Below are 14,534 nucleotides of genomic sequence, written 5' to 3' on the forward strand. Positions count from 1 at the left end.
TGCAAGCTCCAGATTTCAACCTTAGCACCTCAGACTTTACAAGCACAGATGCTGCTGAATTCAGAAAAAAATGTGCTGATTGTATGATGCACAGCCTTCTTGTTGATGCTCCCAACAGAAACATGGGTCATTTAGCCATGAGGGTGTGCCCTAGATGATGATCCCTCCCCAGAACAGTCTGGGGCACTAACACACTGTATGCAAAGTCCCTTCTGCAATCTCTCACTTGATCTGTATTTAACTATTACAGGATGGTTTGAGTTGGAAGGGATCTTGAAGCTCACTTAGTTCCAACCCACTGCCATGGGCCAGGACACCTTCCACTAGAGAAGGTTGCTCAACTAGGAGCTGCTTTTGCTCTTCATTAATAAGCTGAGATATCCAGAGGCAGATTTTCAGCATTTCCTGGGAAGAAAAGCAGTTACAACTTCTGTATTTTACAAGCTGTTTCAGCAAGTCAATATATTAATCAATGCACAGATGTATAAAGAATATCAAAGTATTCTAATTTAAATAAGAGTCCTCTGAACTAAGGAGCTTTGCTGATATTTGCTTTTCTCTCCCATTATGGGCAGCATACTCTGTTCCATTTGAGAAATACAATAACTCATGCTGATTCAAACATCACCAGCATGTCTGGTTCAGAGATATTAATTCCAGACCATCTGATTTTCTGCCATCTCCACAGAGCTCATGTCACAAATGCTAACTGCCTTCCTCTCCCATCCCCTCTATTGCCAGCTCTGTCAGCAGTGTGACACCAGCTCAGAGACTTCATCACCACCATCAGCCCAGTACAGCCATTACCCAGTGAAGAACCATCACCAGCTACAAGGAAACATCTTACAGGAATTAGGGTGTGTTGGCTTCACATGGAGCACAAGTTAGGCTAGGGAAAAACTGCCATTGCCCCTGAAAAACCCAACAAAGGTTTAACAAAAGGCCAAGCCTGCTGGGCTCTGTTCCTAGCTCTGTCACCAACACACATCTTGGACAGATCAGAGCATCCCTCTGTTCCTCAATTTCCCTGATTTTAAGGGCAATGTTCTCTCACGCCTCAGAAACCTGTCACCACCATCAGGAGGATGTTTTGAGGAAGTTATCGGCATGACAAAACCACAATCTTACTGCAAAGATAAAGGAAAATAACAGCATTAGGATATATTAGTACAGGAGCAAAACCCCTATGTTGAAAACTAAGTAATAGTGGTAACGGTGAAGGCCTTTCCTTTCCATTTCTTTTCCCTGTCTTAAATAAAACAAACAAAACAATGGTGATAAGATCTGTTTCTTAATCCAGTGGATGATCTTTGTGAATATGCTTCCAACACTAACAGCAGAGAACAGGCAAGGAAGAAAATGAGGGAGGAAAAGAGCCTGCAGCTGATGCTCGGTGTCAGGAACAGGGCTGCTGCTCTTCTCCCAATTCCATGACGACACAAGACTCCTGGGAATCAGATGAGGGAGGGGAAGATGGGTCAGAAGAGAGAGATCCATATGGGAAAGTGATTTAAAGCAAACAGAGAGACAATAAGTTAGATAAGGAAAAGGAGGAAAAACACAGCAGAAGGGAGGAAGGAGAAGAGATAAAAGAGTCAGAAGGAAGACTCAAGGAAAGCCTACCAGACCCCAGGAGGTGATCAGCAAAGAACAGAGTGGTTTTCTTCTCTAACACAGCAATTGTTTTGCTTTCATGAGCTGGTATCATATCTCTCAGATGCTGCTTCACCAGGCCAGTTCCAGATGCTTCTCAGTTTCGCTTCACCCTCACTCCCTGTTTGTGAGAACAACCGCTCGCTCCTTGTTTGTGTACACTAGGATGGATGTTAAACAGAACAGTATCAATAATTCCTGGAAAATATGCATGAACATATGCCTGACTAAGCACACAAACACACAGCCTGCTTACCCTCTGTTCCCACAGCACTTCCAACACCGGTTGGCTGAAGCCATCAATCTGGTGGCCACCCTTGGTCTGCCATCAGGGGATAACCACCTTCCCATGGTAAAAGATGAGAACTGCAGAGAGCATGGGGTTACCCACAGCACACGCTTGTTAGGGAGGAGGGAACCAGCAACTGTGAGGAGCTGGGAGAAGGGAAAGACGGGGGAATCAAGGACACCAGATAGTAGAGAAAGAACTGAGACTATGATGGTGATAAGAGAGGGTGGAGAGATTGGACAGGAAAGTTCCACACTTACATCACCCCGCAAAACAGAAACCCAGTCAGTGTGTTTTGAATAAGTGCTCTTTTTGACACTGAAAAAATAGAAAATGAAAAAAAACCTAAAAAAAAAAGAAGAGAAAGGTTGAAAGAGACAGAGGCCAGAGTGGGGTCTGGAGTATAGCAAAACCAACCAAACCAAACATGTCCCCTTCCCCTGGCCAAATCCTCTGACGTTAGGGCTTTGCATTTTTATTTCTCTTGTATCCAAAGCAAGAAAGCACAGCAAAATGAAGGATGGTAAAGCAAGGACCATGGAAGGGTCCAGGTTGCAGAGAAGGGATGCAGAAGACTGAAATCAGAGCCTGAGCCAGAGTCAGCCAAGGTCGATGGTATTTTGTCATGATCTTGAACAGGTTTAGGATCAAAGCCATGCTGCCTGCAGAATTTTAACATCATTAATCCAGCCCCATTCTCACCACGGGATAACCTAACTTGTATCTATATTTGTTCACAGCTCTATGATACATACTGTGTTCTCACTTGGTGCTGACAACCTCATGGGTGCTGAACAGTGCTCAGCTAAGTGAATTGTTCTGGTCACTATGCATGAGGACAGCAAAAAGCAAAATTCTGGGATAAGATCATAAATATAAAATCATAACTATTATAGATATTCACTCCTGATCTCTTTTTAATTCACCTTTTTGAGTTCTGCTCTGCTCATGTTCAGAGTAAAAGTACTTTGACTTCGTGGATGGCTTTGGGGAGAGTAAACTTTATAATAGGCACTAACATCAAATCAAAGCAGTTTACAAGATCTGCCACTTGTGTCAGGATATGTGGGGAAATAAACAAGCTGCTCTTCCTTGATCAGTGAAGTTTAAATGCTCTATTGATCTGGGAAAAAATCAAAGGTGCTTTGGAAATTGTGAGTGTGTGTGCATGCATGCTCACACCAGAGAAAATGAAGAGAAAGGTAGGGACAAGCAGAAATTAGCAGAACAACAATCAAGCATTTCTTCTCCACAGAAAGCTGAAATGGAACTAAGAATCACACTCAGATTAACTTGGTCTAGTGGAAGGTGTCCCCGTCTGTGGCAGGGAGTGGAACTGGATGAGCTTTGAGGTCCCTTCCAATACAAACCAGGCTGTGATTCTATGAATCTATGTCAGCTACCTCAAGGTGGGGGGGCAATGCCCACAGAGAAATGGAAGGATAAGGTCAGAAGGAAGGAAAACCTTCCTTTTTAGAAGTCTCATTTTGGGGAAAAGAAACACCCAAAAGGACAGCCCAGGCAATTGCTCTGTGCCCAGAACATCACATGAAGCACATGCCCAGAATCTAGGAAGTAGAAAAGATACTTTGCATATTTGAAACAGAAAGTGTAATATATCCTGATCATGTAAAGATGGTATTAGAGGAGACGTTTGGTAGTATTGACAGAGGAGTTTAAAGATGAAAAAGATGATATTCGACCTGCTGATGTAGTTGAGAGAAAACTGTGAAGCGTTTTGATCAAACACGACTTTTCTGATGCATTTTCAGAAGAACCTGGAATACAAGATTTGAAGAAGCAAAAACGTAATAAAGTGAATGTGTTTGTTCTTACTGTGTTGGAATGCAGGAGCTGCCACCCAGGCAAAGGGCAGAGAAGGGTGGGAAATGTTTGATATAATATTTTTCTCAGCAAAATGGGGAATTAATCCAAACAGACTATCTGTGGGAAATATTCTAACTTAGAATTTCAATACAAGTTTCGTAACTGTCAAAACACCTGATTCTTTTTGCACTTTCTGAAAATAAGAAAGCTGATATCTTCTACCAGCAAATGTTTTTCTTTCCCATACTTAACACTTTTGTAAGCCAACATTTTGGATTTGAGGTACTTAAGATGTTGTCAATCTGTCCTTCTCCCTTCCTGTCTTACATTATAGTGGTGACTCTTAGTCTTAGCTAAAGATCTTTGGTTTATAATAGAGCACTGGGAAATTTTCTATGGCCTGTGCTATATCAGAACCTACACAGTGGATATTCTGTGAATGTTTGGACTAATTATCTGCTGTTATATCCCTGACACTGCAGGGGACTGAATTTGGCAACCCAGGTGGTCCCTTCTCTGCTTCTGCTCCATAATTTCTATCAGGGAAAGGAAAAGAGAAGCTGAAAAAAACAACAGCTAAAATTGGAAGCAAAACTATTGCACGGGAACATTTCAGCTGACCCCAGCCATGGAAGGGTTTATTTTTGTTTTTTTCAATATGTCTTTTTGTAAAAAGCCACTACATTTTGGCTCCTTTTTCTGGCTCAGGCCAGCATAAGCAATGAAAATCCAAGGTGCTCACTTACTCCCGGGGTCTTGAGAGCCCATGAATCCCGCTGGTCCTGGTGTACTTTTGTATTAAAGCTGCTCAGGCAGACATTGTGGCTGCACCTTTCTCGTATGTCCTGATGGAGACAGACTCAGGCTCCAAAGGCGGCATTTCTCCACCCAAAATGCCTGCTCCACTGACTGGCGTGCCCCAGTGACCCGGGCGTGCTTGGCAACTCTTCACTGTTCAACATACCTGGCCAAGGATCTCTCCCACCCATGGCAAAGGTTAATGAATACATTAAGATAACGGGAGCAGTATCAGCTCCTGTTCTTCATGAGAAAGGTGAGTGACACCTACCTGGGGCAGGAGGGTCTGGGGCAGGATTCCCTCCCAGCCGCTGCAGTGCTCTCTAGGATTTGGGATTTAAACACAGTCCCATGTGGCTGGGGCTGATGGTTGGCATCTCTGCCTCTGCTCGGCATGACTACAGCCTCAGGATCCCCTTGGACACCTACAACACTCCAGGTAGGAGGTGATGTGGAGACCCAGACAGCAGCTACAACCTGATGTGTTAACTTTCAGGAACCTGCATCACTGACCAGGTCTGTCTCCCTGCGATGGTGTAGCATGCAAAGGCTCTCCAAGGGCTTCTTCTTGTCCTCACCGCTGCAGCTCCACTCTGTGCTTCTCCAGACATCTCCATGAATCCCTAAGGAGAGCCCCGCTCCCGCTCGCTCTCCAAACACCATCCCCTCAGCTTGCTTTATGCCTCAGACGAGTTTTTCTAACTGAAACAGGCCAGCTTGAAATAAATCAGGCCCAAATAAAGCTTGGAGAGGCGAGCTCAGCCTGGGACACATTTCTGTGCCTACAGAAGACAGCCATACATCATTTAGGAATCTGAATGTACCATTCTTCATGCACACAGTCATATTTCCCTCTTTCATTACCATTTTATTTTTTAGAGCAGCCTACATGTAAGTGCTTTAAGAAAACAAAACCAAACAAACAACTTTCTTCTAACTGTGGTGTTCTGCCTCTAATGTATCAGAAGAATGAGACTGGTTAAAATCGGATCTCTTATGGAAAGAAAAATTCTCTTTCTTTTCCAGTTTCTGACTCTTGTCCTTGGCTTCTGCAGCCTGAAGGAAATGTGCTGTTTCAAATGCAAATATTCCGTAAATGACGAGCTCTGCCACGTTTTTATTGTGTCCTATTAGTCAAGCCTTATCCAGATCTATAGTCCTGAAGTGGGTACTCATTTGACCTCATCTACAGGGAAGCCAAAACCACAGCGCTACCTGCAGCCTTCAGCCATGGTGTGTTGAAGGCTTGTCACCCTGAAGGAACATCTGGGCAGGTGTCCAAGTTCCTGTCGCTTTGGTCCAACCACTGGACCCATCATGCCCATCACCCTGCTAATGCCAGCACTAATTACATGACAGAACTACAAGCTTTACATTGACTTACTTATTAGTCCTTCATTCTAATACTTCACTATAGATCAAACCACAGAAATTCAGGCTATAAAAAACAACAGGCTTCTGGAGATGAGAAATGCTGCATTGCCTATCTACCTGTTATTTTAATGACAGTGAAACTCAGAGTAAACTCTCAACTGAAAACAACCTCAGGTTCCCAACAGACCAGCTACAATGATCAGCTCTGGGGACAGGACCCAGCTCACTGATTCTCCTGAAGTGTATTAAATCAATATCAGACTCCCAAACTTCAAAAGGGAACCAAATTAACCCCCAAAAGCAAACATATATTCTTAAACCCTGTGGAGGGAACAGACCTACGCAGTCTCAGTTACATATCCTTATAACTGCCCAGTTATTGGACCTGGCACAGATGTTTCTCAGACCCTGACATGCTTTCAGTGAGCTCCACTGTGCTGATTTTGGCCTTTCTTTCCCTCTGGATTCTGCTGCAGTTTTATGTTCATCAAGGACTGAAGTTGGGAAAACACAGGCACTCCCTTACATACGAAGCTTTATTAAGTTGGGATCATCATCTCTGTTGGCAGGCACAGGCATAGAGAGACAGAGGAGAATGAAAATGAGAAGAGGAAAAAAAAACCAACCAAAACACAAACAGCTTTCACTCTTCAGGGCAGACACGCCTTCTTACTCCAAATCATTCATCCCGCTCCTCAGCTCCCAGCCAGTAAAGAGTCAACATCTCATTCCTATGAAAACATGAGCTCTCCCGCCCCTGAGCCATATAGCAGCAAACACACTGACAGAGACTCGGGAGGATCCTGTTTCTTAGGATGGAGTTGCATTTCCCCAGTAGAACTGAAATCTCTTTGATTACAACAGAAGCAAGGTCAACGGTGCTTTGAAGCCTCTTATTTTGCACGGCGTGTGTGTTACCTAACTGAGTACAGTCCAGCCCTTAACTCCTTCCTCCACAACCAGAGGCGCATTCAAAGGCTCTGCAGAGGGGAAAGCGCGCAAACTCGCATGATTAATACCATGTGCACATGTGTGTGTTTACAAGAGGGATGTACTGTGCTGGGTGGTAGGTACGCACATCCAAGGAGTGTTTGTCCAAGAACTATGTGGCCCGGGGAGGGAGGAGAATACACACGGAGCCGGGAGAGCAGCACCGGCGGAGCACAGCGCAGACACGAACACGCTGCCGAGCTTTTGCGTAACGTGGATCAATGGGTCAGACTTCCAGTTTCCCAACAGCTTTCCCTGACAAATGTCAGAACAGATAGCAGTGAAGTCAACCAGGGCAGCAATAACATCACTGCCAACTGGCGTGAAAATTGGCAGAGCCTGGCACCAAGGGCTGCCTATCATCAGAGACGGGGCATGGCCCGGCATGATGACGAACCCACTTAACAGCGCTGTAAAATTAGCCATTTATGAAAACAAATTGAATACTGCAGCAGAGGGTGACGTAAGGAGAGTTGGCTCCAGACAGAAACTCCTGTAGCCTGGATTAGCAGAAGAGCTCCGTTATATCAGGGCTCAGGCGTAGAAGCTGATAACAAGTTGGGTCCTACAGGAAATTTTGAACAGACACAACAGGCTTTCCCCTACAGTATGTGTGGCTCCTATACGACTTGCAGTGCCAGCAAGGGGGGGGTAGAAGGGGAGCAGTTGACACAGGCAGAAGGTTGGGGGCAGAAAGTAGATGAAGATACAAGGAGGACTCTGAAAAAGGGGTGTCTTAAAGTCAGTTCTGCCCTCTCCCTCAGGTCCGCACAGTCATAGTTCCCCACTCTGCAACTGGAATGGAAACTGGGGAGAAACTTACTTCTGGCACTGGCAGCAAATTTGACCCAGTCCCTGCCCCCTGCCAAACACCCAGAAGGACTCTTGCTTCCAGTGGGGTCCTACAGATGCGACTTCAACAGCAGAACCAGGCTCTGGAGTCTGTCACATCCCAAAACAGTGAAAATGAGAAAGCCAAGAGTTTTGGCAGCCAGAACCCTTGATTTCCTCATTGAGGGAAGCGTAATCTCTCCCTAAGCTTGCTGCAGGTCTGGGAGGCTGTGGTGTGCGGAGGATACTCCAAGTGAGTTCCTCTTGGACCTCTTCCAGGTGTTTACACACAGAGCCAAACCTGGCTCCTCTTCAAGAGTGCCTGTGAGGGGGGCAGGGGCAGCTTGGAAATCAAATAGAATCCCAAAGTCCTCCCGGGCTGAGCTGCAGGCTCTGCCGTGCAAAACTGGGGCATTTCTTTTCATTTTTCGCAGTGGAATGTTATTTCCATGCATAAAATGGGTCAAGTGTTTTATACAGGCAACAACCCAACCTCCCCCATCCAATTAAAGTATTTTACTACAAATTATCTTTGTGTGTGTGTGTGTGTTTGCCTAGGCTCCCTATTGTATGAATTAAGAGATACTGGCACTGAAGACAGACATGGGGTCTTAGGTGTTGGATTAAACACATTAAGAATTACACTGACTGCGTCTTGCCACTGATGAGATCTATGTAAATCCAAATTCTGCCTTTCCTAACTCGAAAGGGAAGCACTTGGAGCCCTGGGGTTTAAGATTGGGAAGCAGAAGAGTGGAGTATGAGAAAGCCAGGGGAAATAAAGCAAGTGATAAGGTATTTCACCTATAAAATTACTCGTCTGCCTGTCCTACTGAAGGCAAGAGGGACCAGCCCATGCCCGGCACCCCCTGCCCACCCCAGCAGCCTCAGACACCCTGTGTCCCCCTCCTCACAGCAAGCCAGTAGCTGGGATTGGGGAAAGCGAAGGGAACGCGCTGCTGAGTTCATCTCAGTTTGTGTTCTCCTTAGGACAAAGCAACTTTCCAGCGAGAGGACAGTCGCATGGGACAGGGACAAGGTGATGGGGTGGCAGGAAGAGGGCGGCAGGGGACAGGGATGGGGTAGCCAGTACCACGGCGCAAGCATCCGCTGCCTTCTGGTAGGAAGTGACTCCAGTTAAAGGGAAAGGGGAAATCCTCCCTGTCTCTTTAAGGCATCCTAGGACATGGAAACTTTGTACTCTCAGGGAATCTCCTTGCCAAAAGAACTGTAAAACATGTCTTCCCCCCCCCCCGCTTTCTCTTTCTGACTTTTTTTTTTCTAAGGGCATTTCCATTTTCTATGACTTCCTTCACTGCAAAGATGGATGTGGCGACGTTTATAAGGGTTGGTAACCCCCCAAAAAGTATCCGATTTCAGGACAACTTTGCTGCACTTTATCACTAAAGCGGGGAGAGGGCAGGAGGGGGGGAAAGGACCCAACTTCATGATGGGCTCATAAAATTTAAACAAGAAAAGTGCAATATTCCTCATGATTGCTCAGCTCAGCCAGCCCAGGCTTGTAGCTGCTTTGAGTACTAAATGATTTTATAGGGCTATTTCACCTTACAATCATTTGTGTTACACTTGCCATTTCTAAGGAGAGACAAAAACACTCCACACATCCTCTCGCTGCAGTGCTGGTCTCAGCCCTCACTGAGTGCCCAGGGATTGGGAACTTTATAAACTCATTTGATTCATTGTAGGTTTCACAATAGCCAGAAGTTTCTTTACAGCTTTCTGGAAACCACACGGTAACATTGCATCTGAAAGGGCAACAGGGAAGTACACTAAAAAGCTAATAAAACTAAGGAAATCATATAGGGACCTTAGATATGCATTTCTCTGCAGCCACACACTAGACACACACATTTCTTTCCACACATACAACACAAGCTACTTTCAAACGCTCTATTTTAATTTTCCAAAGTGAAAATCAGGTAAAAACCCACCGTAAGAGCGCTCTCATCCATCCGCGTCTTATTCCATACACACAGAGTAAAGGAACTACCCAGGATACTGCCATTTCCCTATGCAAAAGTTTACATAACTTTTCCTGCCAGCACAGACTTCCAGACACTTTGCAGAGCTCCGGTGTTCCACCAAAGACACAGATACCCAACGCAGCCGAGCGTGTCCGCACAGGCATTCCCATCCCTGTGTGTGTGTCCGAGGCACATCCAAACGCACACAACACACACACACTCCACACACACACGCACGCCTACAGCTGGCTGCTCCGGTTCCCCAAACCTACAAGGGATGCTGCAGCCACAGGCACGACCAACTCCCTACCTGCAATGACAGCCGGAGATCTCTGTCCTCCTTCGGCTTTCAGCCACACTTGCAAAGTGAAGGCATCTCGGGGCAGCTCAATATCTGCTTTCAACCGCAGCTGATCACCTTGTCCACTGAAATAGAGCGCCCTGCTCGGGGTGAGGGACTCCTCGGCGTCCTTCACCTCCCGCTGTTGCCTCCTGCGGGGGCCATGCCCGGGCTCCAGCCCGGCCGGGGAGCGCCTGCCCCGGGCTAACCTGGTGGCACAGGTGCCCGGGGCAGTGTGGTGGGGCGGGAGGCTCTGCCTGGTGTCCCTCCGCGCCCTGCGGGAGCGCTCGTCCATCCCACATTCGGGTCCACTCGCTAGGGCTGTACAGAGAAGCGCAAGAGGCAGCAGCAAACTCCAGAGCTGCATTTCCAATCTTCCCCCCCCTTCTCCCCTGCAAATCCTCCCGATCTGCCAGCTTTGGGCTCCTCCTTGCCTTGACTTTCTTCTCTTGTTCACCCTTCTTGGTATTTGCTCTTTTTATAACCCTTCTCAGTTGCTTTTTCTTTTCTTTTTTCTTTTTTTTTTTCCCTTTCTTTCTTTCTTTTTCCTGCTTATAGATTTTTTCCTTTTTTTTTTTTTCTTTTTTTTTTTTTTTTACCCTTAAAACAAATAAAAACAAAATAAATTAAAACTCCTTCTCGGTTGAAGTGTATTTCTCTCTTCTTCCTCCTCTATCTGTCTTCTTCTCCTCTATTCCTCCACAGCTGGAATTCCTCTCTCTTCTTTTCTCTGCTGGATTTTCTTCCCTTTATTTTTTTTCTCTTCCTTCTTAAAAAAAAAAAAAAAAAAAAAGAAAAAAAAAACCAAAAAAAAAACCAAACAACCCCACACACTCACTCACACACACACAAACCAAAACAACCCCCCAAAACAACCCCCCCAGCTTCCTCCAAGACTCAGCCCCACTGATTGCCCTCCCCCAAAAGATGCTCTAATCTATTTATTTTTTTGGCCTCCTTTATAACATAAGGCACAGCCCCCTCCTTCCCCCCAGCCTCCCCCCCTCCCTTCTTCTCCACAAAATGAAAGAAAAGAGAAAAAAGCCCCTCAGAAGATGAGTAAACAAGAATATGCTAATCTACTCTAGGGTGCTCCACCTTCCCAATTGAATGATTCCCATTAAAACTGCAGGGATCATGACTAATCAATCAGCTTGAAGGAGCAGATAGCTCCAGAGGTTCAAACACTTTTGCTGTTTGCTTTTTCCCCCCTTCTTTTCCTCTTGCTCCCCTATCACTTCCCCCCCCCCCCCTTATTTATCTTTTAAAGAAGACAATCAAGATGAATGGATCAATGTGACAGGAATCCTGCACCCCCCTTCCCACCAGCTCCCCAGCTTTCTTGCTCAGTCCAGTCCAAAACACACATTCCTATTTTTTTCTTTCTTGGCAAAAGAGAAAGCTATTTCTCCTCTCAGACTCCCCGTTGCACTTTGCTGGTAAACCTTATGCTCCTCTGCAGCACATAAAGAGTCTTGAAACTTGAGTCTCAGATATTTTTTTAATTGCTTGCTTTCTTTCTTTCTCCCTTCTTTTTTTCACTCTTTCTCCTTTTTTCCTATATCTTTCTTTTCCTCTTTTATTATTTTCCTAAAGTTATGCAATCAGATGGGCTCCCCCTTTTGTGGTCCCCCTCAGTGCAGTTGTGTGCAGCTAATCCAAATGTTGCATCAAAAGGTCCCCATCGAATCATCAGGATCTAAAAGGAGTGAGAAGCTTTTTGAAGAGCATTTTGCCTTCCAGAAGCTGTAGCCACGGAGCAGGATTTGGCTTTCGAATGCTCCAGAGACTCCTGGATTTAGGTTTGGGTTTTTTAAAATAATAATAAAAAAATAAATCATTAATTTTATTGGTGGATGGAGTCAAAAAATCCTCTCTCAATATTGCTAATGTTTCAGCCTAAGGAATTCAGCTCCCCGGGTTTCCTTGGCTGAGTTGGAGCCACAGGTAAGGTTCTGCTGCTTGCTCCTTTGGAGAGCTCTGGTTCTGAGCTGGGACGGTTCTTTTTTTTCCTCCTTCCTTTTTTTAATATATTTTTTTTCCCTCTTGAAAGGTCTCAAAAGCTCCCCCTGATGGCAACAAAAAGGATTTTTCCAAGTACTTAATAAGTGGAAATGACTTAGCAGTAGCACGCTCTGAATCCACGGGCCACTATCGCACTTAGAAGTCCAGAACAACCAAGTTAAGTCGCACCAAATCCATCCACAAACCCTGTAACCCACATCATGCTCTTCCTCCATCTCAAAAGTAACAATTGGTACATCTTGCTTTCCTATAAACTTTTAACAGCAATCATAGAAGCCAGTTTCCCTGAGACTGTAATCTTCCTGCTTTTGCAGATTGCCCTTTTAGTATGAGTTATTTATGACTATTCACACTTAAAATATACATGATAAAATTAATGAAAGTAATTTTTTTAATGAGAGAAAATTAATAGGACAAGGGGGAATGGCTTTAACCTGCCAGAGAGGAGACTGAGATGAGCTCTTAGGCAGAAGCTCTTTCCTGTGAGGGTGCTGAGGCGCTGGCACAGGGTGCCCAGAGAAGCTGTGGCTGCCCCATCCCTGGCAGTGTTCAAGGCCAGGTTGGACACAGGGGCTTGGAGCAACGTGCTCTAGTGGAAGGTGTCCCTGCCTGTGGCAGGGGGTTGGAGCTGGAGGAGCTTCAAGGTCCCTTCCAACACAAACCAGTCTGTGAGTCTATGAAACAGCTGCTGCATGCTTGCAAGGCTTCCAAGAGGTGTTTTTTCAGTTTCATACTAATCTACAAACACCCAAAATTGTACAAGTGGCATTTTCAGAGATGTTTGGTATATCCATAATGTCCCACCAGAAACCAACAGGAACGACAGCTAACCAGCCCCTCCCCAAGCACACAGACCTTCCCTCCACAACAGCTCTACTTACACAAGAAGATACTGGCAACATCTACACAGTTTATAATAGAAGACCTCAAAGCAATTAAGCCTCTCAACAACCAAGAGGAAATTGTTAGTTAGGAAACAAACTCCACGGTACAAACCCCCTTAAATGTCCTGAGGAACTCAGAGGGATGCAAAAAGGATGCTTCTGCGTACGTGCCTACTCAGGAGGAACAAGTTAAGATCAGAGCTGAAGTACTGCAGTTTGCTCTTCTAATTTAGCACTTCGAGGACAGTGCAAATCAAACAACAACTTCAGAAGTTTAAAGTGAACCTGTTCAAATAAGAGCTAAAGCAGGATGAGCCCAATTGCTGGGGACTGCTTCTCCACTCAACAACTCCGCCAGAGTCCTAAGGAACATTGCCCACATCGAGTCTGGATTAGCAGGCTCTTCAACTTAAATAATGCAGGTTCCAGTTTTCCCAGTAGAAAAAGCTAATTCTGTGAAATCATAACCCTTCTTCAGGACATTATGATTTGGCTGAAATCATTAAAGAAAAGGACTGAAACATTTCCATTTGATGGCACCGCACCATTTAATTTTGAACAGATTTGACCTTCTCTCTCTTCTTAAGATATTACTGGCAAAAGAAAGAGTTCCACCGTGACCAAAATGCAACACTTCAATGCATCAGACTGCAACTCTAGTAACAAGTTCTGGGGTGTTCTTGTTACAAAGGAAAAGCCCAAAGCTCAGCTTTCCGTACTCACAGAACAAGGTATGAAAAGCTGGAATTCACCTCTAGTGCACAAATTACATGTTCAATCACTTTTATTTCTAAGACATAACAAAAGCGTAAAGAAAATGCGATATATAAACTCTTGAATCCTGAGTGGTAAAGAACAGAGAGTGGAAGAGATGGGATTTTAGGAATAGGGAGTAAATCTGGGATTCCTTAAGTCCATGGGTCAGATCTAACTTCCCTGACAACAGCTGAAATTCTACCCTGCACAGATGGACACTTACTCTCTGCTTAAGCCAGTACTTAAGTGATGTACAGGCCTTCTGGCAGAGGGGTTTCTACCCAAGGAGAATAATCCTACTGTTGAACTCGAGTGGAGTATTCTCCTAAGTAAAGGGAGCAGGATATTGTCCTGCATCTAGAGTCATTTTCACTAGAAAAAGGGGAAAAAAACACCGAACCCTTGATACACATATAGAGACAAGAATTAAAATAGATATTTATGATATGATGCCAAAAAAACAGCGTTGAGCTACATGCTGCATGCAGTCATTGTAAGTAGAAATACTCAGCAGGAATCTTAGCTGAAGCTGCCAATAACTCCCAGGTTCAAGACTAGAGCTGAGTGAATAAATCATAACAAATAATGGTTTTGTCAAATTTTGACTCTTTTTTCCCTCCTATTTGCAAGGAGGCTGCAAAACCTCTCAAATATGTTTGAAATTATATTCCCATTTCTTCCTCATATTTACCATTTCTCTAAGGCCAATTAGCACACAATTTGCTGGAATGTACACATTCTCACATTTGTTCTGTGTTCATTAGGCAAGGAAGTCACACAAC

At 44.9% G+C, this 14,534-nt stretch overlaps 1 protein-coding gene across 1 annotated transcript in view; it reads right to left on the reverse strand.

The window, feature by feature from the left end:
• Positions 1 to 10,454, reverse strand: part of PAPPA (pappalysin 1) — a 179,660-nt gene extending 169,206 nt beyond the window's left edge. Inside the window, exon 1 of the mRNA XM_030507396.1 lies at positions 10,058 to 10,454. Coding sequence (XP_030363256.1) covers positions 10,058 to 10,454 — 397 coding nt within the window. The remainder of the gene's footprint in view (positions 1 to 10,057) is intronic.
• Between the last annotated feature and the right edge of the window lie 4,080 nt (positions 10,455 to 14,534).

This window comes from Strigops habroptila, chromosome 15 (assembly GCF_004027225.2).
Source record: "Strigops habroptila isolate Jane chromosome 15, bStrHab1.2.pri, whole genome shotgun sequence".
NCBI classification, from domain to species: Eukaryota; Metazoa; Chordata; class Aves; order Psittaciformes; family Psittacidae; genus Strigops; species Strigops habroptila.